At 38.4% G+C, this 27,599-nt stretch overlaps 1 protein-coding gene across 2 annotated transcripts; it reads left to right on the top strand.

Moving 5' to 3' along the window:
* Window positions 1–27,599, top strand: myo1f (myosin IF). Of its 2 annotated transcripts, XM_041791350.1 has the most exons (28): window positions 2–407; window positions 9,279–9,407; window positions 12,478–12,567; window positions 12,688–12,782; window positions 12,891–12,978; window positions 13,087–13,176; window positions 14,618–14,749; window positions 14,924–15,058; window positions 17,467–17,599; window positions 18,077–18,273; window positions 18,367–18,447; window positions 18,612–18,698; window positions 18,830–18,916; window positions 19,168–19,335; window positions 19,632–19,717; window positions 19,811–19,892; window positions 20,043–20,149; window positions 20,234–20,332; window positions 20,471–20,615; window positions 21,603–21,717; window positions 21,805–21,974; window positions 22,207–22,352; window positions 22,720–22,866; window positions 22,949–23,097; window positions 23,203–23,265; window positions 24,121–24,328; window positions 26,139–26,299; window positions 26,389–27,599. In XM_041791350.1, the coding sequence occupies exons 1-28, from the start codon at window positions 405–407 to the stop codon at window positions 26,463–26,465; spliced, it is 3,270 nt and encodes a 1,089-aa protein (XP_041647284.1). In that variant the 5' UTR covers window positions 2–404; the 3' UTR covers window positions 26,466–27,599. The 2 variants fall into 2 exon arrangements, with proteins under 2 accessions (XP_041647285.1, XP_041647284.1); XM_041791351.1 differs by lacking the exons at window positions 22,949–23,097; window positions 26,139–26,299; window positions 26,389–27,599 and having other exon boundaries at window positions 1–407; window positions 24,121–24,257.

Raw genomic sequence — 27,599 nt, 5'->3', positions numbered from 1 at the left:
ACTCTGCAGTTGCTGTTGTTGCTGTTAACGCCATGAATTGGACTGAATAGCTGAGCTGTTCAGATGTGTTGATGCTACCTCTCCGGTCGTTGTTTCATCCCCACTGTGGTGACACAAATACAGAAGTAGAGGCTAAACTCTGGGTAGTGCGTGTGTGCAAGTGTGTCAGTGTGTGTTACATCTCTGAGCAGTTCTGTTTTCACACACTGCATCTGTGAGAGGATGAGGAAGTAGCTTTTTGAATTGTTGCAGTGGAGGTCTTGTAGGTTTCTGCTGGCTGCTGTTGGATCGGACCGTCCTGGCTTGTGTGGGTGATGGCTGCAGTGTGAGGAGGCACACCTGTGGATTTTAACGACACAAACTCCAGACAGAGGACACCTAAGGAGGAGAGGCCAACTGGAACAATGGTACGTACCAAACCTCTACTTCCTATCTCAAACACCTTCTGATGGATGTAACGTGTGTGTTCCCTTCTGAAAAGCTGATGTTTCTTGTCTGTGAAGATTTGAATCAACACTGTTGAAGTTTTCTTTCCTAAAACAGGTTTTTTAAAACGTTTTCTGCTTTGATGAGTGAAGACAGCTGAGAGTATTTATTTTTAATGTATAAATATCTCACTTACCAACCTGAAGAGGATTATTTATGTGTAAAATTTAAATTCTATTAAAGGTATGTGACAACATCTCTAAAAAGAGGCCTTCAAGAAGCCATCTCTTTGGAGAAATTCAGCTCCAGCAGCAACTCTACAGGGAGTTTCCTCTTTTTCATGTCAAACCCTTTCAATGAGACAAGCTCAAGAAAGCAAAATTCATCAGCTGTATTGGATTTGTGATATCATCTTATATTAAAAAGCAGATTTCAGCTCCTTAAATTTAAACTTTAGCTATCCACAGGACAAGAAATCAACATCAGATGTCCCATTTATTTTAAAAATCAGCCAGAAACTACACAGTTTAAAATACTCTAGATTCAATGAGCTACATGCCCTCGTAATCTCAGTTTCTTAGATTTATGCTATTCAGCAGTTAGAGCATTCAGAGGGAGGCTGCCAGACGAAAATGCGAGCAGATGCAGGAAGAGAGGCGTTAGCATGTACAACGAGGGTTTAAAGAGTTTCACAAGAGACAGCGCCGAGGGGGAAGTGGACTTACAAGAGAGGCACAACTTCCTCCTCACACTCTGTATGGTCCTCATGCATCTAAAACTTGCACAGTCTTATTGTTAAAGCCATAATATATAAAAAACAAAGTTCATTAACACCTTTATCATGCATCCTTTAAGTCTGCATGATAAAGGTGTCAGAGGACAGGTGTGGGACAAGACTGAACTGTAACTGAAATGATCACACTTAAGTAATTGCAGCATCTTAAGCCGGGGGTAATAGCTGAGAAGTGAAACAGTTTTTAAAGGGTAGGCTTGTTTTGGGTTTTATCATTTGATTCAGTCTGTCTGATTCATGTTTTGTGAGCCAAGTTGCCAAAACCACAACACGTCAGAGGTGACTGGCATTTTCTTTGTGGTTCTTTTTGACAAAAAATGTGTTTTTTTACCTTGACATCAATTTTTCTTCAATAAGCCATCAGTCTCTGAGAACTAGAGAGATAAAGAACTGGTCATAAGTTTGCTTGCAGATCTAGTCCTAGAGTAACCTTGCAAAGCAAATGTATTCGCCCCTTTCCGTGTTTCTCATTGGCAAATCCATTTCGCAAAGCTCCTGTCTGAACCTTTTGGGCCTGGTTAGAAAGTGACAGGACCAATCAGCAATGACGGACAGTACTTTCGGGCACGGCAGAGTCGTATTGTATGCAAGCAGCGAGAAGAGGCTGGTGCAATTATGGCGGAAGACATTAACGTGGATGCTGCTAAAACGTAAGTTTGATCAGAACTTGACGACATTTCTTCGTTAAAAGAAGAGAGCAGAACAGCAGTGAGTTGTTTTCAAAAGTCGTGTACTGACATGTCTGCAGTTGCCATGACTCGCGTTATGCAGTTCTCTATGGATTTACTCCTCGGTAGCGACTACGTCACGTGTTTTGCTGCTCTGATTGGCCCGTAAAGATGTGACAGACAGAACATTAATCCAATCACCCTCCAAGGTTTTTTCAAATGCTCTGCCCTTTCCCAAACGCTGTATATCGGAGATTTTCCAGATGGATGTGTGAAACAAATCAGGTTAGTCTTAGAGTTCTTTCACTGATTAGGTTGATATTGGTTCTATTTAGGAGACGTGAAAGCAAATTATTTTACATAAGATCATTTATCCATCATATAAATATGCAATATTTATCCATACAGGATCATTTTCATATAGCTAAAGTGGCTTGTGGTGATGTACTAGAGTGTGCTCATATTGCACAAGTTTTCCTCATATTTTGCCTGCTTTATTAACCAAAGTAAAAGGATGCAAAACACCAGGAATACTTTCACTTTAATACACTCCAGTACACCAACACCACCATCCACTACAGCTTCAATCAAAAAGTCATGTGATTTATGGCAGAGCTTCTACAGTTGAGCAGCTTAGCTTTTCTTAGGTTGCGAACCACTGGCTTACACCATGATCTTTGAACAAATACAGTAGGTGAGGGGTAGACTCCATGACACCTGATCCAAGAACCAGATTTAATCAAGTGTCCAGACTGAAGATGAAGTCAATATCAGAAGCTGCAGGATAGCAATTAAAGTAGAGAAGCCATCCAACCATCCATCTCTTTTCTTCACCTCTTATCCTGTTCGGGGTCACAGGGGGGTGGAGCCTATCCCAGCTGTCAATAGGTGAGAGGTGGGGTAAACCCTGGACTAGTTGCCAGTTAATCACAGGGCTGAATGTAGAGACAAACAACCACTCGCACCTATGGCATATCCTGGAGAGAACCCACACATACAAGGGGATAACATGCAAACTCTGCACAAAAAGACCCTGACCGGGAAGTGAACAAGGAACTTTCTTGCTGTGAGACAATAGCGCTAACCCCTGTGCAGCCCCAAGTAGAGAGGCATGCATGTAAAATGTACATTTTTCCCCCTGTGCAAAGTCTTCATCATTATTAGAGCTGAACAGTATTGGAAAAAGTGGCCTCCGTTATCTTTTGTTGTGCAGTTATATCTAACAAAATGTAGCGTTACTTCATGCAGGACATGGAAGCCATACAAAGGGGTGAAATCAGCTGACTGCCAGCTGATTCCAATTATTGTCTCCCAGCACTCAGAGCTAATCACAGCTCAGTCTCTCAACAAGGCTGTCCATTTCAAATATGTCATCCTTCTCAATGATTCCTCCTTCAGCAACACTGATCACACCACACTGCTGCTGGTGCAAATGCAGCCTCCGCCTTTCTAGCCTAAAGTTTTATTTTAACCCCCAAAAAGTGATTAAATGCAAATTAAATTTGCTTCTTCTTCTTAAACTATGTTTCCAAAAGCATAGTGATAAAGATTTTAACAACCACTTAATACAAAAAAATGTAAATTTATATGCAGTTACTCTGAGTAGCTGTAATAATTATGACTGGAGCAAAGGACAAAATATTGTGATGCAGTGTAAAGTAGAAGAAAGTCTAACAAAGGCAGAGATTTAAGCTGATGGCCTGATTGTGAAACACAAGACTCCTCCTGTAGATACGTATTGATGTCTTTTATAATCAATAGTCATGGGATTTAAAGGTTGTAATGGACATGCTTAATGTCTACCCATAATGTCATTTATGTTTGATGTAGTTTAAGTAACTGTCATGCTAATCTTGACCAATTTGGGATTGTTCTCTGAAGTTTTACTGTAGTTCTGTGTTTTGAATGGAGGAAACAGTCTGTTTCACAATGTTGTGAAACCGTACGTTTAATTTGGACACTGGTACTCTCCATGGTTGTAGATTGTGTTTGAACAGTCTTACATCGTATGTAGTGTTGCCCATCTTAATTGACCTATAAGACATGTTAGACCCTTCACATTCCTGTCATTTTACCAGAAGACATTAACCATGGCTGGTTCATGACGGCATCTTAAATACGGCAACAGCATGATCAGAACACGAAATGCAGGAAGCAGCACAACTTCCTGAAATCACCATCATCCACTCTAATCAGCCTGATTAGAATCAGCCCACTCTCCCGTCAAAATAAGAGCCCAAAATTAAATCTCTGAAACAAAACAAAAACAGATTTGAACTACTGATTAGACTAAGTTTTGTGGATTTAACTCTACTGCCGGATCATGAAAAGAGAGAAGGACTTTGTAAACCTGCAACACTTCTTAACACAATGTAATAATCTTGATAATTGAGATGTTGGAGATAAATCTGATGATATGCTGCATTAACATTAAAGAAAAAGAAATAGTTTAAAAGATTATCAGTAAACATGAGCCGCTTATGCCTTACTAAAAAAAATAAATGCACAGGATGATTGTCAATGTTTATTCAACTCCCATGGTGTTAAATCTAAAATGCCCAAGTTTTATAGTTCATACAGCTTCAAAGTGAAATTAACACATTTAAAAGTGTTATTTCTTTAACACTTACAGAGTAATTATATCATGCATAAAAGGGTACCTTTAACATCTCAATGTGTAAGTACCTTTCTTTTGTAGTGTCAATTTGAAATGTCTACATCATCAGTACTTGACATATTAAAAAACTATTTTCATGCTCAGGTGACATTGCCACTTCGTGTTGAATATCTATGGCTCAGAAGAGTATCCTGTGGCACAAATTAAGGAAAGTATCAAATTCTCAGCCAGGCTGCGCCCTTGATGAAGAACAGCCCATCACTCAGACCTCTTCTTCACCCCAGTCCATTGGCGGGAACTCACAAACAAAATGGATAACTTCACTCATGGTGCAAAAGCATCTAACGTAAAAAAAAAAAAACATGACCAAAAGAATCCAAGCAGTGGTCACTATACAAGACATGTAAATATAAATAAACACACTCAAACACATCTAAAACAAGTCTAGGACTGACTGGATTTGAAAGTCTGTCATCATGCAAATCCATCTTGAAAAGCTCCAATACACATCGTTTGTGAGGACCCGAAAACAGTTCACACCAATCAGCATCATTTAGGAGAATGAAGTGCTAGCTATGGTCGGGGTTTAGTTGTACTGAAAGTCGACAGCAATGGCTGCCACTAGTGCAGTGGTTAGCTCGGATGTAGCCAAGTATAGCAGCAGTTTTATCAGAACTGGACCACTTTTCTGTGTGGAATAAAAGGCTGAAAACAACACTTAAAGCTTTTTATGAATGAAAGAATGTTCTCATTCTTCTATCTACTTGCTTTGGGATGAGTTTGCAGTGGGTTTACTGGTATATACAATGGCAATTGTCATCATAGCGAAAACAAAGATGTAGCTGTAGTATAGTGGCAGTGTAATTAGAACCGGACAATGTTTCTTGTGGCAAAGAGCCACATTAAAAGCGTGTCTTGGCAGAGAAGATGTTTAGGTCCGTCTCCCAACCAGCTTTGCCTACAAATTTTCTCTGAGTTTCTCAGAAAAACTCAGACATTCATATATCATCAGCCTGTAGAGCTCAGGTTTTAACTACAGTTGTGCTCATTATGCCTCTAATGCTCTGATTGGCCTGACAGAACGTTCGTCCAATCACCCTCTGAGAATTTTTTGAAAAATCTCTTCTCTCCCCAAACGCCTTATATGAGGTTTCCCAGATAAATGTGAAAAACATGAAATGGATATGTGAAACAGTCTATCTGGCTTGTCAGGTAACATGATGGGAAAACTCTGTCCAAGTATCCCCCTGATTTGAAACAGAAGTGGGCAGAGCTTAGATCAACTGACTCCTTACAGAGCTGGACTAACATTAGTAGATCAACTGAGCTTAAATTACAATTTTGGAGTTAAAATCAACTCTGAAATTTTTAACACTCAAATAACAACACTTCATTTTGTGCTGTGTGCTCAGTGTAGTGATCCCTCACCCCAGTTAAGCACTAAAAATTAGCCCCCACAAGTCAACAATGCAGATTGATTGGCAAAAAAGACCAAACCATCAATTCATTGCTAGTTGTTTGACTCAGTCACTTTACTGCTGCCATGAATACTTATTAGAACCCAAACATATCCTAATCTGTACTTGAGAATAGTCACTGGCAAATAAATTCTCAGACCTCATTGAGTAATGTTTAATATTAAAAATTATAGTGCCCAAGTCTTCCAAGTAATTGTTTATCCTTTAACAAATATATAACGTAGTATTTGTGACCCTGTTCTGACTAGTTTAAAAGAACCTATAGCTTCCAGGCTTCTGTTTGTTTGACTTCCTGATGAAGGCTTGATGCCGAAACATGTCGAAGTGTGCTTTTAAGGTCTACACATGACCATGCCATGAGAATAAAGGCATTTTAATGCTTAAAGAGAGTGCCTTGGAGTTTTCTTCCTGTTTTCAGCTTTGAAGGGAAGTCGGAAAGTACTTCTTTCAGTCTTTAAAGGAATTTTTGAAAACAGTAACACAGAACACAAGAGCATTCAGAACTGAAGACCACATTTCTGCTATTGGCTTCAATGGTTTTAATTAGATAATGACTTTGTTCAAATTTTCCTTTGAGTGTATTTAAATCAAGAGGTACAAACAAAAAAAATATGCAAGGTATATCACGTATGTATGGGAATTAATCTCAGACTTAAATCGAGCTGCAAGCTATTTAAAATCTTGTCTGTTGCTCCCATTTATATTCTTTATTTAATGAAACTTTAAACAAATGGCCTTATAGAAGAAAACATTTCAGACATGTGGTGAAGAGATTTGTGGTTCCATTTTAGTTTTGCTAAATAGTTTTGAATTTAAAAAAGATTAATCATGAAAAAGACAGGAAAGAAAAAAAATTCTAAAGCCGTACATCTGAGCATTGACTTTCCTGATAACCACCATAATTATTGATGTTGAACATCTATGATGCTGATAACATACGTATTAAATCAGAAAAGATGTTGAAATGTTGACTTTGATATTTTTTTTATCGTTCAAAATCCTGTTGTTTTTTTGAATGATTTAGCAGCTTATGTTTGCTGAAATCCCCAGACCACAGCTCTAACCACTGTGCCAAAGGCAAGACTTCACACATCAAAGACCTGTGACTTTAAGGAAAAACCAACACACAGGATACACGATCACCTCAAGATGCTTTAGCAGGGTGTCATCATTATCATCATCATCCTGACCTGGAGAGGGCCGGTCGGTGTGACGCCTTTTAATTACACTGTTTTACAGCACAGCAACCGTTAAGTTAGAGCCAGTGCTGTTGCTCATTGTCAAGTTAAGGTTGTGCTTCTCTGACATGTCTTAAGTTAGAAACTGAGCTCATCTCATCTGTGACCCGTTGCCTGACAACCAGCCTCAGCTTCCTTTAGTGACAACCACAGCGGCTTACCATTTAGAAAAAAAAAAAAAAAAAAAAGCATCTATACTGGTGCCAGACTTGACTTCTGATACTTCACTAAACTACATCACTCCAAAATGTTATGCTTGCTTCTTTCTTGTTTGTTTCTTTATTGTTCTTTAATTACATCTGAATTTTTGTCTTTTACTCTCCTTTCTTATTTTCCCTTTAATTTTTACAGCATTTGATGTTTCTCAAGTTTTACTTTGGAGATTCTACTTGGGTAGAAGAAGAAGAAAAGGGTTGTAAAAACATTTTTCAGTTCAAGAAGATGTATAAGCAGAGAATAGGGAAATTCTATAAAGGCATGTCGTGATGGAATAGCTTTATTTATGGATTTTTCAGTTTTGTTTATTTTAATTGGACTCATGTACACAGGTTTATTATAACATCAATTCGTCTGATGTAAGCGGTTACTTGTTTTAGAAAGGTGCAGGTATTATAAGTTCGCTTCATCCTGCTCCTTTCCAATCACTGTATTGGAATTAATAAATAAAATGAAATGAAAATGATTACATGATAATGAAAAAAAAAATCAAATGGAGCTATATTGTGATGCTTAGTGTCAAGACTAAGCAAAATTAACAATGCAAAGCAGACCAGGCAGACATGGCCAGATTCCATGTCTGTCTTCAGGCAAATCTATCTTGCAAATGATTGAACCAGACCTGAAAACAGAACTGAACAATCAGCGTCATTTGAGGAGAATGAAGTACTAGCTACAGGTGGGTTTAAGTTGTACTGGAAGCTGGTATATACAATGGTTGCTGCCAATGTAGCGATCAGCCCAGATAGCTATAGTATAGCAGCAGTTTTATTGAAGCTGGGCACATATCTTTATCAAATAAAGAGCAAAGAGCCACATTGAAATTGTCTCTCAGCAGAGTAGATGCTTTTGCACTTCTTCCAACAAGCTTCAGCATGATTTTTATCCACCAACAAGCTCCATGGTTTACAAACAAAGCCAAGTCTAGCCTGTCAAGCTCATGTTACTTCCTGAGCTGTACGTGCCTACTACCTCATTCTTGTCACTCTGATTGGCCCATAATAAATATAATGGACAGAATGTTTGTCCAATCACCTGATTTTTTTGTATGGGAGGTGAAATGTATTCTTTGCAACTGATATATGAACAGCCTATCTGGCGTGTCATGTTAAAGTATGTTTAATACTAATGTCTTTCAAACTCTGTGTAACAAGTTAGTCACAGGTTTACAGTAAAAAATCAAATAAAATAAGAACAATTGCCTGGTGGTTATGTGCCTCTGCGAGGTAGAAATCAGCAGCACAGAGATCAAAAGGTGAAGGTGAAGCAGTAAGCAATGACATGTCATAAACATGTGACTAATGTCATGGCTGGTGGTATTTAACTAGGGGCCACCTCCAGATGCCAGCCATCTGTCTCACTACTGCCCACCTTCCACCTCTATGTTATGTAAATACACGTATTCCCAGAGTCAAGCGGAAACCTCGTTACTCCATTTTTTCACTTTTATTCCAAAAATCAGCGTTATTGGCCACCCTATACATCATTTATTTTAAGTTTTTATTTTTAATTTTTTGTATCTCCACGATGACAGTCATTTCACATACATACCCTTGTTGATAAGCTTGTAGCAATGCTCATGCTAGCTAACACAGTTGTACTGTGACTGGTGAAAGTCTGAAAGATCTCTCTATTGCTGCTGGAGATATAAACTGTTTCACAGGCTGAGAATTCTTCGCTTTGTAAAATAAGTTTAATCTGTGTTTGTTTTGTTGTTTTTTAAATCTCCAACTGGAGAAAGCTCTAGTTTTGTGCAAAATCTTTTAGTTTAAAAAAAGGCGATGCATCTCACCCAAGTTCCCCTTGTTGTTTCTCTCTGGGCGTCTCTGGTTTATGATTCAGGCAAAGTACCACTGGCAGAGTCAAAATGTGAAGCAGAGCGGCGTGGACGACATGGTCCTGCTGTCCAAGATCACAGAAGAAGCCATTGTGGAAAACCTGAAGAAGAGATACATGGATGACTACATTTTTGTATCCTTCAAACTGAAAATCACACCATATTTATTATTTCATTTTTGTATTATTTAAAGGTGTATTAGTTAGTGGCGAGCTGACAAAAACTTTTGATTTTGTATTTACGTTACTGATTGCAAGGGAAGCTAATTTGAATTCAAACACATAGAGATTCTTGTTCTGAATTTTTGTTGACAGGATGTCATAAAACTGGGACAAAGGAAGTTTATGCATCTAAATGTGACAGCCTCATACCTACCTTTAGCCTGCATCAATAAATTGAACCAGATTATTAAAGATTAAAAACAAACATACATAATAATGCCATCTGAAGAGCAGACAGAGTCAATAAAAGCAAAATTCAAGAACAGAAATACAACGATTTCACTCTTTCTCTTCTGCATTCAGTGTGTGACTCAAAAGCTCACTTCCGTCTTCTTTGAACACAGCTGAATGTCAGACCATATTTAGAGTCAGGAAATAAAATTCACATTAAATCAGCAAGCAGCTGACATCACTAAAAGCATAAAATCATTGTTAGAGAATTATTACAAATGAATCATTTGCTTTTTTAACAATAGGAGACCATGGATAAAGACTAATAAAAAGGATTTACTGTCAATCAGTCATTTTTCCACTCCAGTAAAGCAGCTTAAGTTTGTGAGACAGAAACTTAACATTTGCACTGTTTTCACTTTTAGGATTGATTTTTTCTTTGATAATAGCCAGGATGTACTGAAAGACAGTTTTTTTAACAATGTGTTTATTGTTTTGGGGTTAAATGCATTACTCTGAGATGTCTGTCTTGTGGTTACCCACAACGCTGATCCAGACTGAAAATTTTGGTTGGTGTAAAATTTAGAACAGATTTTCGGGATTCTCTACGAATTAACCCTACAAACTTTTAAGATGTTCTGACATTTCCCAAATCCAGAAGAGAAACAACAGACTGCATATTAAAAATTACTTTTATTTAACTTTCTGCCCTCTGGAGGCTTTGCATTATACCTCAAGCCAATCCAAGGCTCTTTGGTGTCAGAATTAACAATATATGCACAATCACATGATGGATCAGTCAGATTCTATGTCTGTCATCAGGCAGATCTACTTTGCAAGCTGATACCCTTGTTCCCAGTCAGAGAATGACCCACCAATCAGCAGCATTTGAGGAGAAAGAATAATTGGCATGGTTTAGTCAAAGTGACCGCCTGAAACGCCTGTAAACAATGACAGCCAGCGAGTGATTTGGTGGAACATGGAGGCAGCGATAGCAGGAGCTTTACCAGAACTGAACATTTCTTTAATTAAAAGAAGAGCAAAAACCCACATTGAAATCTTTTCTTGGTGATGTTTTTTCTCTTCTACGGACCTGCTGTGGCAACAGTCTGATTTACAAACTGGCTCCACTAAAAGTGAAGTACTGTGGACTGTTACATCAGCTGCCTGTCGAGCTTGTGTTTATGTAGTTTTACTAGAAAAGACCACACCAACAAAAAGTTGCAATGAGTGATATATATTGTTTTTTTAATGAATTATCTTTCGATTTAAATTTAGTTTTCAATGCAATGGCTTGGGGAAGCTTCTTAAGGATTTGCTGTAGCTCCTGGGCATGGCGAACCCTTTCATGTACCTACAAAAAAGGCTAGAACGAGACTGGGAGATAGGAGGGAGGGTAGGTTGTAGAAGCGAGAGCAAGCAGGGTGTTGAAGTGGGGTTCTGCTTCTGAAACATTGCTATGATGTAGTCTACATCATGTCTTGTTGGTCTGATTGGCCATAATTAATATTAAAGACACAACGATTGCCCAATCAAAAATATTTTGACAGGTTCCCTTCCCAAACACGGACTATGTGCAGTTGCCCAGATGGCTGTGAAATATATCCCATGCCATGAATATGTGAAACTGCCAACACTCTGAAAACTGTTGGATAACCTTAAAAAAATGTTAAGATGAAAACAGATTAATTTTGTTTTTCAAATCAAGTCATCATGTTTCATGAATTTAACTTGAATTTTAAAAAACAATTGAGGTGTTGTTACCAATTAAAGTCATTTTTAAGCTTGACCGCAACTTTTTTTTCAGTGTTTCTGGTGTATCAGGTCTCCCCTAGAGATGAAATAAAGGAATGAATGCATAATTTGGCTGTTAAGTATTGCAAATTGGATTGTGAGGTGGTTGTGGTTCTGTGGTAGATTCAGTCACATCTCAGTCAATTTGGGGTTCAGAGTCTTGGAACCCAACTGTTCCAACTGTGGTATGAATGTGGAAGTTTTTGGAGTCACATGTCTGGAAAAGCCACAATCAAGCTTCAGTCCATTTGCCATTTATACCTGTAGTTTATGCAGCGCTGTGAAAAAGTATTACCCCCTTCCTGATGTTTTTTGCATATATGTCACACTTAAATATTTCAAATCATAAAACATTTTCTTAATACCAGACAAAGATTAACATGGGCGAAAAAAATTGAGTTTCAAATGGTGATTTAATTTCTTCAGGCTAAAAAAAGCCATCCAAAACTTTCATGGCCCTATGAGAAAAAGTTATTTCCCCTTAAAGCCAATAACCGGTAGGGCAACCATTGGTGCCAACAACTGCAAGCAAGTGATTGCGATTACGTGACCTGACATATGGATGGCTGCTTTATTAATTCTGGGGCAAATTCAAGAATTTTGGTAGGCTTGCCACTCCTGGGCAGATTCACCACTGTTCTAAGTTTTCTCCATTGGTGGATAATGGCTCTCACTGTGGTTTGCTTGAGTCCCCATCCTTATAAATGGCTTTGTAAGCCTGCTTAGTTAATTCCTGATTTAAAAGTTTCACATAGGTTTGGATGGCGTTTTCCTCTTAATAAATGAACTCATCATTCAGAAACTGTATTTTGTATTTATTTAGGTTAGGTTGTCTAATATTCAAATTTGCTGATGATCTGAAATATTGAGGAGTGACAAATGCACACAAAAAAAAAAACAAGAAATCAGGAAGGGAGCAAATCTTTTCTCATGGCAGTGTAGGCCTTAAAGAGGCAGTCTAATCAGAGTTTTCTGAAGATATACAGAGGCCCTCATGCTCCTTGACTTCTCTGCTTAGACATACATCGGCCCTGTGCTGATATCAGTCAACCCGTTTAAACAGATGCCCTACTTCACTGAAAGAGAGATCGAACTTTACCAAGGAGCTGTGAGTACACCCTTCACTGTTTTAACAGCTCTCTGTGTAAATTTGTATTGTTTGGTGCAAGGACTTCATTTCCCTGAATCAACCATGAATCTCTTCTTGCTCTATTTTGATCTTCTTTAGGCCCAATATGAGAATCCACCACACATCTACGCTTTGACTGATAACATGTACAGAAACATGATGATTGATGGGGAGAATCAGTGTGTCATCATCAGGTGAATGAAGCTTTCTTCTCATGTTGTCACTGACATTACAGAGAGTTTAGTTTTACGTCCAGTATCATGTCTTTCATGATGTTATCATCATCCTTTTTTCCATGATAGTGGTGAGAGTGGTGCTGGAAAGACAGTGGCTGCCAAATACATCATGGGTTACATTTCTAAAGTTTCTGGAGGAGGATCCAAAGTTCAGGTAGGCACAGAACCAAATGACTCACTACACCTTTAAAACTTCCTGAAGTGTGGGGTGTAGCTATTTGTGTTGTGTCTCACATTGTGTCACTATGTGTGTTTGGTGCAGCATGTAAAAGACATCATCCTACAGTCGAATCCTCTGCTAGAAGCTTTTGGTAACGCAAAGACTGTACGCAACAACAACTCCAGTCGCTTTGTGAGTACCATCACTTCTGACTCTCGTCATTTCTCTATTTTGTGCTTCTTCGCCCGATTTCTTCTTTGTCCTCTTGCTTACCTGGAAATGGTTCCCAATACCCCTTCTTAAAGAATGTTTCATTTCCTGAAAAAATACATTAAAAACCACCACTGCTAGCACGTGATCACCACATACTTCCTATTCACTCTTCTCCTTTATGTGAAACACACTTATTCCTAAAGGAGCTTAGAAGAAGTTTCCTAGCAACTTGACGATATCAAACACTAAAAGTGGTACAAATAACAAACATGGCAATATATTAAGTGATGGTGGCAAATATTAAAAGTACTCTAAACAGAAGTAGACTCACCACATCTCTATCTAATGATTACTCATGGCAGGACTTTGGGCATGATTTAGGGTACAGGTGGAGATGTTGATTGGCCAGTGAAGACAGTGAGATAAAGTTTGACAGAGGTTAAAAAGAATGCATCATGATAAGATGTTAAAATCACACCAATTACAATGAATACACCTTATTTTAAAGGTTGTGTTTTTTTTGGTGACACAAATATTGTGATGCCTCATTCATTTATGGCAGCGTCATTGTATGATAAATGTAAAATATATAGTTTATCCTATTGTTATCCTATAAATCTCACCCCATATCACACATTTTGGCTTGAAACTGAAGTTGAAAAATGTTTTTTTTTTCATTCAACTTGTGAGGAGATTAAAAAATGAGTTTGGAACAGGGGTGGTCAAATGCCCTCAAAAAATTGGCATTTTGTCCAAGAAACTGTATGAAGGAAAACACTACTCAGACTTTTGATGCAATGCAATGACTGTGAAAAAAGATGATACAAAAAGGCTACCAAATATTTTCTCAGACTAATTGTGGTGTCACAATGCAGCACAGAAGCATTGTTTCACCTATCAGTGTTAATTTGATTCTCACAAAAGTAGCTTCATTTAACCTTCCCCTTATTGCTCACCAGTGGGTCCCTGCAATCTAATTTCACACCTTTAAACCACATCAGTGTGCAGCTTTAGCACAAGAAGCTACATTTGTTTCCCGTCATCACTGATGTAGTAGGAAAGGTAATGTGTGCTGGTCAATGCATTTTTGTATGCAAGCTTGCAGAATATTTTACAGCTGCACAAATTGTACAAACCTCAGTGGTTACCTTTTTATCAAGAAAAACAGTGGCATTGCTTTATCACTGTCTCAACCAAGAAGTTAATTAGTGATATCTGCGTCTGATTTCTGAAACTCAAGTATGAAATACATGTTGCATTATTTGTAATTTGTTCATCTTTAAGGTTGAATTTAGCTTGTCAGGATGAGCACACAGTAGGAGAATTTCCTCTGTGTACCCATGTACTTCACAAAGGTTAATCTTAGAGTTTCATCAGCTGACAGCTTGTCACCTCATACATTGATCTTTCTATCTACCAGGGCAAATACTTTGAGATTCAGTTCAGTAGAGGAGGAGAGCCAGACGGAGGTAAGATCTCAAACTTCCTGCTTGAGAAGTCAAGGGTGGTGAGCCAGAATGAGAACGAGAGAAACTTCCACATTTACTATCAGGTGAGAGACCTGCCCAAAATACCCTGAAACACCTTTGAATTTGTCAACTTTCAAAAACTAGGTCTTAACTATTGTTCGTATTAATGTGGTCACTTGCATTCAGACTATGTTGAACTATTCTTTATTTTTCTGCCTGTTTGTAATAGCTCTACCACTTGCACTGTTGTCTTCCAGCTGATAGAGGGCGCCAATGCTCAGCAGAAAGAGGGCCTGGGTATCATGACCCCAGACTACTACTACTACCTCAACCAGTCTGGGACCTATAAGGTGGATGGGACCAATGACAGCAAAGACTTCCAAGAGACTATGGTACATATAATATCATAAAAAAGCCCTTTTAGGTGTCAAAGATACATTTCAGGGGCCATGGAAGCTGAATTCCACACAAAAAAAGGCGGAAAGGGCCATACCATGGCACAAATATTAACTACTATGCCCTCCTTCTCTAGAATAGTATTTGTGGAATAAAAATATAAATAGGAACCACCTGAAATAACAAGAAACAAATACTGGATATTAGCTCTTTCAACCCATTTTAAAACCCTCAAAAATCCAAGGGCCCTACAGCAGACTGGCATATTTTTTTAACTACTTATTTATTTATAAAATGACTGTTCATAAGTTAACCACCTTATAAACAACCACAAAGCTCTGATTCTCAGGATTCTAACCATGTTAACATTACAGCAGCCACAATAGCAGCCACAATGAATGCATTTATCAGGCAACAAACAACAACAAAAGTGACACCATTCACTATCAGAAGCTCTCCTGTACTCTACTGTTCATGGAAGTCCATTAAAATATTCCTTCTGCATCAGAAAGAGTCCTCACAATCTAAATCCAGTCAAATATGGAGTCATCATTTCAAATTTGCCAGTATTGTTCTCAATACTTTACTGTATTTGCTGTAATTTGTATTTTCTATTAGTAATTATTAGCAATGCTGTATAGAAAATGTGTCAGTCAGTCCTTTTTGGAGTCTCCATTTTGAATTGTCTAGTCCACAGAAAAAAAGGTCTAAACACACCTTTTCTGTTCTGTTGTTATCAGCCTTGAACCTGAACTAACTAAGGCTTTATATTTTAGTTCAGTTGAGTTTTTTGTAGCTAATACTTCCCAGCTACAGTCATCTACAGGCCTCTGATTCACGATACAAAGTAAGATGGGGAATTTTGTTGTTGCCGTTGTATTACTCAATACCAGTAGCAGCTTCAGTGAGTGTGGGAAGACTTCAGAGTGTTACATTTCTAAAGACACCTTGTTTTTGCCTGTTATCCAAATGGTTCAAACACAGCAATCAGTTTAATCTGGGTATCCCTGTATAGGAATTTTTGACCAATTTTACCTGGGATATGGGGATAATTATTAGGGAGTTCAATTTGCTTGTTCATATTGTAGTTAATAGTGACAAATTCACTGCAAAGTTGTTACCTTTGACACCATGAGCTAATGCTTTAAAGTGATCCTCCTGGGGTTTTGGGGTCTCATTTGAAGTCTATGTCCCACTGCTTGCTTTGCCTTGTTGGTCAACCAGCCCTGCAGAACACAAGGACACAGATTTCATAATGTTGAAACCACTTTATAGGCTTTTTCATGATCATGTAATGCTTACTACTTGGCAGACAAATGCCAGTTTCAGCTGTAAACTACTCAACATCAAAAACAGGCCTAGTCAACAGCAGAGACGGAGAGACACGCGTCTTATTCATCCTAATTAAGAATCTCTGACCATATTTCTGTTTCCTTTTTCATATGATTAATACCGAACATGTACTCTTCTGTCGGCACAGCTTCTGTTGTCATTTAGCCGTTGGTCGAAATAGCAGTCTCCAGAATTTCCTCCGCAGTAACTTACTCTGGGCAGAAGTACTTAAGTTGCCGATTGGGGTACTAAAAGGGGGAAAAATTAAATGTAAAATATTCAACAGGTGCGTTTTCGTCCAAACGTAGTATCTCTATACCCCTGTATAATCTACATATCGTGTTTTTAACTTTTATAATTGGGACTAGTTTCTACTTGGAAGAAGTCCTTGGTGGAAAACATTAAATCAGTGCGCAGTAACTTACTGTGCCCCACTGTAACAGTATGCCACGAAAGTAGCTAATGGCTCAATTTTGAAACAGTCAGCAACAAATAAACTATTTTAGAGAGAAAAATGTTGAAAAAATGACCACATGTTCTCGGTAAGTGAACGTGCTAATGTTCAGCTGCCAGTTTAGAAATAAGAACTTGCTAAAAAAAATGTATGCCTGCTTTATCATACATTTACCTTTCTTAAACGCAGAATATTCTAGCTAGCTCGGTTTAACTGTGAGTGGGGTTTCGGTGCTGCTCGGTTTTACCACCTCTGCTGTTGGCATTTCTGAAAAAAATGAGAGAAAATGAGCACTCTGTTATCTGTTATTATCTACATTCATGCTATATAATTAACAGCTGTTAACTAGCTACCAAAATGAACCAAGTTAAGCTAGTTCCATCATTACAATATGGTGTCTGATATTGGAAATGAGGATTTATTGAGGGATGTGTGTTATTATAGCCGAATAGTTTTCACCCAAAGAGTACGGGAGGTAAAATTGTGTAATAACATTAAAAACAAGTACTGCTTGGCTTTGACAATCAAATATTTCCAAAAAAATTCTCCCTTATGTTTGTTGGTGTTGGTGTTACAAACTGCTGCCCTCACTGTCTGCTCCTGTTTTAATGTCTCCAGGAAGCCATGCAGGTTATTGGGATCCCAGGTGACATCCAGACTCAGGTGCTACAGATCATTGCAGGCATCCTCCACCTGGGAAACATCAGTTTCATAGAGGCAGGAAACTATGGACAGGTGGAGAGCACAGACTGTAAGTGATTTACATGCACATCTAGTGCACCAGACACACATGGATTTACTCATTCATGCATGTAAACAATTTCCACCTGCTGCTTGATTGCCCAGTTATTCTCTGAGGGGTAAGAGTTAATCAAAGCTCACTATGACAAAGCAGTCCCATTACAAACACCTCCACTAATTGATAGAGTCTGTGCACATCAGTACTGCCTTGTTTATCCTTTCTTTGCCTGTCGCCTTGGGATTCCCTCCTCAATAGATAATTGGTGTTTACGCTGCAGGGTGGCAATTTTCACCATCCCACAGTAGCTGTGTAGAATTGCACAATTAAGACTGTACTCCTAGTCAGTTACACCTACTTTAAGTGCTGAAAATAATGGTCAGGAAATCTGTACTCTTAAGTTCTTGAAGATGAACTAAAAACCTTTTCACAGCGTCTAATTTCAGCATAACTTACCTTTTTGTCTTGTTTCAAAATTATATTTTCCAGTGCTTGCCTTCCCTGCCTATCTGTTGGGAATCGACCCAAACCGTCTGCAGGACAAGCTGACCAGCCGGAAGATGGACTCAAAGTGGGGAGGGAAGTCTGAGTCGATAAATGTTACCCTGAACCAGGAGCAGGCCACCTACACAAGAGATGCCCTGGCCAAAGCCCTCTATGCAAGGCTCTTTGACTACCTGGTGGAGGTAGTGAAACTTTTCCCTCACTAGAAACAGAAACAGAAAACATCCAATGAAGCAGTTGACAAAAATCATTTGTATTTTATATTTTTTTTCTAGGCCATAAATAAAGCCATCCAAAAACCATATGAAGAGTTCAGCATTGGAGTGCTTGACATTTATGGCTTTGAAATATTCAAGGTTTGTCCTCTTACATCCTACCATTGTGTAATATTTCCAAGCAGTCTCTAAAATAAAGGATGATAGTTTTACACATGGAAAAGTTCAGTAGTTTATGATGTACTGACTCTTGATGATAAATTTGTGATGATTTGATGCTTACTGGATTCGGTTTTTCTCTGCAGAGGAATGGCTTTGAGCAGTTCTGCATCAACTTTGTGAATGAGAAACTGCAGCAGATCTTTATTGAACTGACTCTGAAGGCTGAGCAGGTAGTTTCAGTGAAATTTGATACTTTTTTAAGTACTGCACATCTCTTGCTTTGTCTCTTATGTCTTAAATCCCCTGTCTTAAAAGCATAATTAAGCAAGCATTATTTTTATGCTTCCTTATTTTCACACAGGAAGAGTATGTTCAGGAGGGCATCAAGTGGACCGCCATAGAGTACTTCAACAACAAGATTGTGTGTGATCTCATCGAAAATAAATTGGTGAGCTTTTAACTGCATAACTTTTGAAACTAATTAAAAAGGATGGAAATATAAATGCAGCCACTACAAAAAAGGGTAATGCAAGAAAACCAGTTGTCAGTTATCTTGAAGTTATCAGGTTATCAGAAATATCTTAAATGGGACATTCTTCTTTCTAATATGTTTACCAACAAATAAAGATTGTTTTTTGAAGTCATACTATTTCATATGTGTGAAATAAAGATAAATTCATCCCCACCTTGTTCCTGCAGAACCCCCCTGGTATTATGAGTGTGCTGGATGATGTATGTGCCACCATGCATGCCAAAGGAGAGGGCGCAGATGGCACCCTGCTGCAGAAACTGCAGGCAGCTGTGGGAACTCATGAACATTTCAACAGCTGGAACTCTGGCTTTGTCATACATCACTATGCTGGCAAGGTAGGAACCTGACATCAGTCAAACTTACTCTCCTACTGAGAGACTACTCTTTAACAAAGATATGTGCTTTATTAATTTTAAACAGTCAAGTTGCTGCTGTAAAGCTTGTTAGTATGTTTTTCAGACTTGATAAACTGTTCACAAAACATGTTTTTTAATTGATATGATACATAAATGGCAAAGACATTACATTCAGCGTTTTAAAAAAAATAACCAGACATCGTCATGGCTACTAACTGCTGTTTGATTTGTTGGTTATGTTAACAAAACAGTAAAATTGATTCGTTTCATCTCAGGTGTCATATGATATCAATGGCTTCTGTGAGAGAAACCGAGATGTGTTGTTTCCTGACCTCATTGAGCTTATGCAAAGCAGCGACTAGTAAGACTTTTATGCCTATCTGGTATTTTCACTAACTGCAAGTTTATATTAGAACTGCTGCGTAAAAATATTCCCTTGAATCTGTCTCTACAGTGGCTTCATCAGAAGTTTGTTCCCTGAAAATCTGAACACAGATAAGAAAGGAAGGCCGACCACAGCTGGGTCAAAAATCAAAGTGAGTCCTGAAAAAGCATCTAGAAATACTGGTTCCTTTGATCAGTATCCTCTTTTAGCCTTAACAAGTTTGGATGTGAATAAATGGAAAGAAATAAATAATTTTCTGGTGTAGAGACAATGTTTTAATAATCTTTGTTGTTTTCTACAGAAACAAGCCAATGACTTGGTGAACACCCTGATGAAATGTACTCCTCATTATATCCGCTGTATCAAACCCAATGAGACAAAAAGGCCAAAAGACTGGGAGGAGAGCAGGTCAGCATTCTCACTTATACATATATGTGTATATAAAGTATACAAACATACAGTAGACACCACTAATGCGTTTTCTGTCCCTAGAGTGAAGCACCAGGTAGAATACTTGGGACTGCGGGAAAACATCCGTGTAAGAAGGGCTGGATTTGCATACCGCAGAGTCTTCAATAAGTTTCTAATGAGGTGAGTTAAATCCTGGAAAAAGAAGAAGACAGTTCAAACTCTACAAGTACCTTTTAGCCCTTAAGCTGTCAAAAGGGTCAGTCTGACATGCTCACAAGTTCTTTTACATTGATGTGTGTGTGTTCTTGTTGTTTCCAGGTATGCTATTTTGACAGCTGAGACATGGCCATGTTGGCGGGGTCCAGAGCAACAGGGGGTCCTTCACCTCCTCCGCTCTGTCAACATGGACAACGATCAGTACCAGATGGGACGCACCAAGATCTTTGTGAAGAATCCTGAATCTGTAAGTAGAGTATCATAGATTGCTTTAGCTGTGCTCTATTACTGTGTTGATCCGTGGTGGATCCGGAAACTACAGTTCACTTCTTTATGAGTGCTACTGTTTCATGCTGCTTTATACTTTGCACCTCAACAGCTCAGAGGTAGTAATTTAGAAGTGTCTGCAGTTCTGTGGAAAAATTATATTTAGGGGGAAAAGCTTGGACCAAAGGAGGCAACTGGACTTGGTTGAGGTTCTTGAAGACATTTCACCTCTCCTTCAAAAGGCATATTCATTTCTTGAGTGAATGAGGCCAGGGCTGGAAATATATCCTCTGCTGACCATTTGAATACTAATGGTCTGGGTGGTCCCCTAGGGGTCATAGGCAGAGTAATCATCATCTTTTTTTTTTCTTTTTTTTTTTTTTTTTATGGGTGCCAGTTTAGTTCAGTTGAAAGAGCAGGCCATAAGCAGGGCATAAGAAGCCCAAATTTATATATTGTTTAAAAAATAATAATATCCATTAACTGTTATGTTCATTGTATTTTGAAAACAGTATAAAGTGGCTTAAGTTCTGTGATGGCTGAAGTTTTTTAAATTAGGCATTATTATCTGCATTTGCATGATGAAAGCTATATATTTTTTTGTCTGGTCAACTTAAAATCAACTTCAATTGTTTACTTTGGAGAATTCTGCAGTTTGTATCAATTAAGGACTCTTGCAGTGAGAATAAAAAATGTGTCACTCTCAACCAAAGTTCCCTATTTCTGATTTAGGGATACAGATGGTATAGCAGTTAGGTCACGCTCCATGTGCGCAGGCTCAGATTCAAATCTTATCCATCGGCCCTTCCCTGCATGTCATTCCTCCTATCCTGTTTCCAACTTTAGCCCCTGTCATCCTCTCTCAATAACAGCATAAAATGCCCAAAAATAACTTTTTACAAAAAATTACATTCATTTAATAACAAATGCTAAGCACTAACTCTTTCCTTATGTGTTGCACTCCTAGCTTTTCCTGCTCGAGGAGATGAGGGAAAGGAAGTTTGACACTTTTGCCAGAATCATCCAGAAATCCTGGAGAAGATTCATCGCCAGGAAGAAGTATGAACAGATGAGAGAGGAGGGTGAGTTACAAAAACAGAAACATTCTTCCTGTTAAAGTACATATAAGGAATCATGGCCCTTAATGTTCGTCCATCCTTGCGACACAGCCTCAGACATCCTGTACAACTCAAAGGAGCGGAGGAGGAACAGCATCAACAGAAACTTTGTTGGGGACTACCTCGGTCTAGAGCAGAAGCCTGAACTGCGACAGTTCCTGGCCAAGAGGGAGCGTGTCGACTTTGCTGATTCTGTCAACAAGTTTGATCGCAGGTTCAAGGTGAAGCCTTAAGAAGCATTTTTATGTTGAGTTTTTTTCAATTTAACCAACAAAATTGAGTAAGAAAACACAAGATACTTTGCCCTAATAGAAGTATTTTAAAAAGTTTCTAAAATTAGAAATGTGTATACGTCATGTATCACAAGTCTAACCTCTTCCTCAAAGCCACCCACCCTTCTTCTCCTTTTAAGCATTGCTCACTGTTGTCACTTCTTTTTTTCTCACAACCCAGTCCATCAAGAGAGATTTGATCTTGACCCCAAAGGGCATCTACCTGATTGGTCGAGAGAAGGTAAAGAAAGGGCCTGAGAAAGGAGAGATAAAGGAGGTGCTGAAGAGAAAACTGGAGTTTGGGAGCATCAGTAGTGTCTCCCTCAGGTAAGCCTCTATCTAACAAAAGAAATCTATTACAGTTTGCAGTTAAGACATTTGTGGTTAATGCTGAGGTGTGAAAATACAATAACTAGCATGCTACTTTTGGTAAGCAGGCTCAGTATGAAAAGTCACTGCTGAGAAGAGCAAATATAGAAAGCAAGTCAAGTTTATTTTTGGTGTTTTATCAGCTAAAATTTTACTTTAAAACCAAACAATGTAATGCTTGGTCAACTCTGGGAACATTTTATTTAATGAGACAAGTAATCGATTTAAACCTGAGACGAGTGTACATTCCTGAGTAAGTAGTTTAAATCAAGGACTACACTAAAAGAATTATTTTATGATCTTTTTTGCTTGTTTATTTTTTCAGTACGAGGCAGGATGATTTCTTCATTTTACACGAGGCCCAGTACGACAGTCTGCTGGAGTCCAACTTTAAGACAGAGTTCCTCAGCTTGCTTTCCAAACGTTACGAAGATGTGACCAAGAGAAAACTGACAATCTCTTTCGCTGACAGGTACAGAAAAACTGCTTACTCAGACTAATAATGTAAGCAGAGAAGACAAAAAAAACCTTAAGCATGTTTGTTTTTCTCTCAGAATGGAGTTCAGAGTGAAGAAGGTGGGCTGGGGTGGAGGAGGCTCCAGGGTAGTGGTGTTTCAGAGGGGGCAAGGGGACCTAGCCCAGCTCAAACCTGGAGGGAAGACACTCACCATTAGTGTAGGGGATGGTCTACCAAAGTCCTCCAGTAAGTTAGATGAGGGAATGGAAAAAAAGAATAACAATAAGCTTAAAATGTTACTGTGTTCTTCTTATATTGAATGTGATTGTAATCAGAGCTAAATTTCCTCAGAGCCAACAAGAAAGAGTGCTCCACAGTCCCGGGGTGGAGGGAGAAATAACGTCACCAGCAGAGGTAACAGAGGATAACTCGAACTTTTCCCCCTTTTTTTTAATATATTCATTTTAAAGCTTCCTGCCTTTATTCAGATGGAGAGGGGGCAGTAGATAGAGTGGGTGCTGGGGAAGGACAGAGTGGGAAAGGAGCCACAGGTTTAAACTGTACTTCAAAGATACCAGTCTGTGTACATTGGGCCTGCAAACATGACCACCAGGCTACCAGTGCTCCTTACTTCCCTCTTTTTGCACCTACTTTCTTCTCATCGTCATTATCACTGTGTATATCTTACTTGAATGAATAATGTACTCTATATGGCCCTTTATAAAGTAGTTTCTTAAGTATAATAGTTCAAGTACTTTATTGCACTTTTTCACTGCAGTTGCTACTGCAACTCCTCTTTTTCAATTATATATATCTATATTATACTTCTCTTTATTGATGTGATGTCTGTGGTTTTAGATTACCTTAAAAATCACAATGTCATGATGAAAGGTAAATTTTGCCATACATAAATCTGCTCAAACCTTTAAAGGACTAGAAGGTAAATACACAGATGACTGAGCTGTAAAAATCCAGTTAGGTTAACTAACACTGATATTTGCTAATATACTGTGTGCAGTAAGAAAACTTCTGTGACTCCTTGTACATATTTGTGCTCATACTTTTTACAAGAATGTGACATGCAAGAATTTTGTTCAGTTACTAAAGTATTTTCCCTGGAGGTGATGCCACTTACCTAAACACCAGAATACTTTTAAGTAAACTGTATCTGTATGCTGATATATGATCAGTTCGATGTAACCCTAACTCTGTTATACTTAAATCTTCTGGGTTTTATTTTGACTTTTATCTCACTTCTTTTCTTCTCAGGGTACCAGAATGGAGCTGCCAAGTTTTCTAGAGCACCTCAACACCAGCAATCAGACATCACATATTCCTCCCCACACAAACAGGCCCGGCCACCCAGCACAGGTCCTCCCAAACTGGGCTCCCAAAGAGCCCCCAGAGCTCCAGTCCACAACCAGCACAACCAGGGTAACATGGACTTCCTTAATGTGCCCGAACAGGGCATGTCGGGGTAAGAACTGTCACCTTTGACCTCCTCAGATGGGAACAAAGGGGAAGGCTCAAAGTGTGTGGGTGGAGCTGATTAGTCACTATAAATAAGTACATACTAGACTACTGAGTTGTTAAGGCATGTCAAGGTGAGGCTCAACAGTCAAATGAATTTCATAGCACGAGAGATAAACCTGTTTTTTTGGAGCTGACGTCCAGCTATTTCCCAAGTTTCTGTTGAACCTGGCTATATTTAATACAAACTGGTTTGTTGGAATGAGCATCTAAATATGTCAAAGAGGGCTAGACACAGTCTTAACTCAAATGTGGGGCAAATAAGGGTCTCTAGGCAATCTTCCTTGGAAGATATAACTCCTTTTGTTCAAAGGGTATAACAAAAGCTATGTGAAGAATGAAAGAAGATATCTTAAAGCACGTATCTCTATGCCTAACAAGTCATCGCCTGAAGTGGAGAAAAAAATAGCTTTTAGTTTTTGAAATGTGGATGTACATAACGTGTGATGGGATTGAATTTAAGACAGTATGCAGAAATTTCTGACAGGCATTTAGTACAAAGCAACCTGTTGATTTAGAGTAACAATCTGGAAGATGGCAATTTGTTCTCTTTGGCAGCTGAAAAAGCAGGCTTTGTCCATTTCAGAACAGTTTGGCGCTGTAAACCTTGCTTGTATCTCCACAGCTGATGTCTGTCCAACTTGGCTCCTGGTGATGGGAATTCGAGCAATTTTGAGATCCAGATCATTTGTCTCAGCTCAGTAATAGAGACAGTCTTTTGGTTTCCAAACCACTCTTAATTTAGTACAATTTTGGCTATTTTCATGTCTGGTAAACAACAAAATAGAAAAAGGGGGATGCTTTGACAAAAAATAGCAGGCCCAAAGAAGCAGCTTGTTTGCAAACGACATCATTAACCCAACCAGTACCTCTCAGTATCTACTTGCAAAATAGTATGTCATCATTTACTTTGAAAGCATTTTTTGACAAAACCAGGGAGAAAAGCTGTTCAGCCCACTACAAAAGATAGATTACTTATGTTTGTCCATTATTACCACTGACGCATGAGAAGTGATGATTCTTTAGATCAGTTCACGGACTGCAGTGGGTTTAGCTCTGCCTTTTAGGATCTGATGGGTACTCTTAATCCCCCAACAGAAGAGTGAAAAAAGTAGGATGTTATGGATTGGCTATTTCGGTACTTTTACTAGCAACATAAATAATTGTGCATCAAACCAAACTGTTCAGTGGAAATGCAATTCAAAGGTCTGTTTTGGGCTGCATTTTACGGAAATCTATTTAAAAAGTATCTTTTTCAGCTTCGAGTGTAGTCAGTGGTTAGGAATAAAGGACCACTACCCATGTTTTATTCCAGGGTTGCCTTTGTTCATGGTCTGGTTTGCATCTTGAGATGGGAGGAAAGAGATGGAGTTAGGAAAGGAAATCCACACACTAAGTTTTAGCTGGGCTTGTCTGCAGACATACATGGATTTTGGGATTGTATTACAGCTGATATGCAGTCCATTCATCCTTGACATGAGCATTTTTTTCTGCTTTTAGCAAAAACCTGAGGCAACAAAAGTTGAGAGTACTACTAGGACTACAAATGGATGCCAATTGCCTACAGAAAGTCTGTTTATTGAAGAAAGAAGCTGCAAAAAGATACTGTCAAAGATCATAATAACAACCTGAGTTTTGACTGTTGTCATCAGAGCTGTTTTAATTCCTCAGCTTCTGTAACACCATTTAACCTCAGTCAGTTTTGTTGGTTGCCTTTGTCAGCAGCTCTTTTTATCTGCCTTTTCTCTCTGTCACAGGCAGCAGAGGAAAAGGAGCATCAGTCGCAGACCTCCTCCTGCTCCTAAACCACAGGCCCGTCCGAAAGGGCCCCGCTGTCGGGCTTTATATCAGTACATTGGCCAGGACACAGATGAGATCAGTTTTGATGTCAACGAGGAGTTCGACCTCATCAAAGAAGGTGTGTGGATGAAAATATGTAAGGTCAAAATAAATAAATAATCAGCAACAGTTTGTTTATGATTTTGTTTTTGTATTTTGTCTGTGTAGATCCATCAGGCTGGTGGACAGGGAGGATTCGAGGAAGGGAAGGTCTCTTTCCTGGCAACTATGTGGAAAAGATTTGAACAGGACTCAGTCAGCCCTGTTGGAGCTTCACTCTGGAGAAATAAGTATTTCTTTGAACACAGCACATCATTTTTGTTAAAGAGACAGTTAATGGTAGATCTGTAGATCTCCATTCATAATGGAAACAGTCATGTTAAAGGCTGCACCTCCCTGACATTTGAGCCACATATAACTTGTTCTGCATGGTGACAGGCATCACACCTCAATACACAAATCCACTGCAATGAGCTGCTCAGGTTTCATCACTGTTGTCTGGGACTTCTGCTCTAAATGACATAGCAACAAGATCTAAACCCTCACCCAGTCTCAAAAAACACCTTTAGCTTATGGTGTGTACAGTATCAGAAAAGATTTGAATATTTTTAAGTTAGGAATATGCTTATATTAAAAATACAGCTTTATTTTTGATATTGCCTGCTGTTCAGTCCACACAATCACTCATGTAAGTCTTTAATGAATGACCACGGGTATTGAATGATAACTATCGAGACATCGAATAAATGTAAAGATCAATCAAATAAAATTGAAGATCATTTACCGGGAGTCTAAATGTTTTCTGTATTTTTGTTTTGAGATGACAGAGTCATGAGGTCTGATAATGTGTAGTTAATGTTAAAGTGACCTTTAAATGCTGCACAGCTTTTCTGATGTCTACATTGTTTATATTTGCCTAAAGCTTTTTCTAGACTTAAATAATGCTCAGTATTCATAATTGAGACCAAAGCATAAAATCAAGTCTAAAAAGATTTGCATTTTTAAGTGTTTAATTTGTTAAAAATGCAAACTTGACTGTTATTTTCGCACTGAAAAAAACTGCTTAAGTTCTAAGCCATTAAATAAACAATGCTTTGTGTGACTAAAACAACAGATTTTTACAATAACCTTTTTAAAGTTTCTCATGTACTTTTGATTTTCAAAGTAACAGAAATGTATGTTCATTTATTATTTACCTCAAGGACTTTTGCACTGGTTTAGATGTCATCAGTAGGTTATGACTGATTTCTGAATAAAAACAGAAAAAGGAAACTTAGCTTTTGTTATCTGTAATTTCATGTTGTTATGTAAGATAATGCCATTGCCTCACTGCCAATATTCACTCTGTTTTGTTACATAAGAAAATAAAAAAGTTTCAA

The sequence above is a fragment of the Cheilinus undulatus genome, linkage group 7 (assembly GCF_018320785.1).
Source record: "Cheilinus undulatus linkage group 7, ASM1832078v1, whole genome shotgun sequence".
Classification (NCBI taxonomy): Eukaryota; Metazoa; Chordata; class Actinopteri; order Labriformes; family Labridae; genus Cheilinus; species Cheilinus undulatus.
This window is presented reverse-complemented; position numbering and strand designations above follow the sequence as displayed.

What these genes read in the sequence shown, in the direction of transcription:
- myo1f (XM_041791350.1), top strand. An exon ending in CTTATGCAAAGCAGCGACTA is followed by an intron (nt 19,718 to 19,810) that starts GTAAGACTTTTA and finishes CTGTCTCTACAG; the next exon opens with TGGCTTCATCAGAAGTTTGT. An exon ending in AGTTTGATCGCAGGTTCAAG is followed by an intron (nt 21,975 to 22,206) that starts GTGAAGCCTTAA and finishes CTCACAACCCAG; the next exon opens with TCCATCAAGAGAGATTTGAT.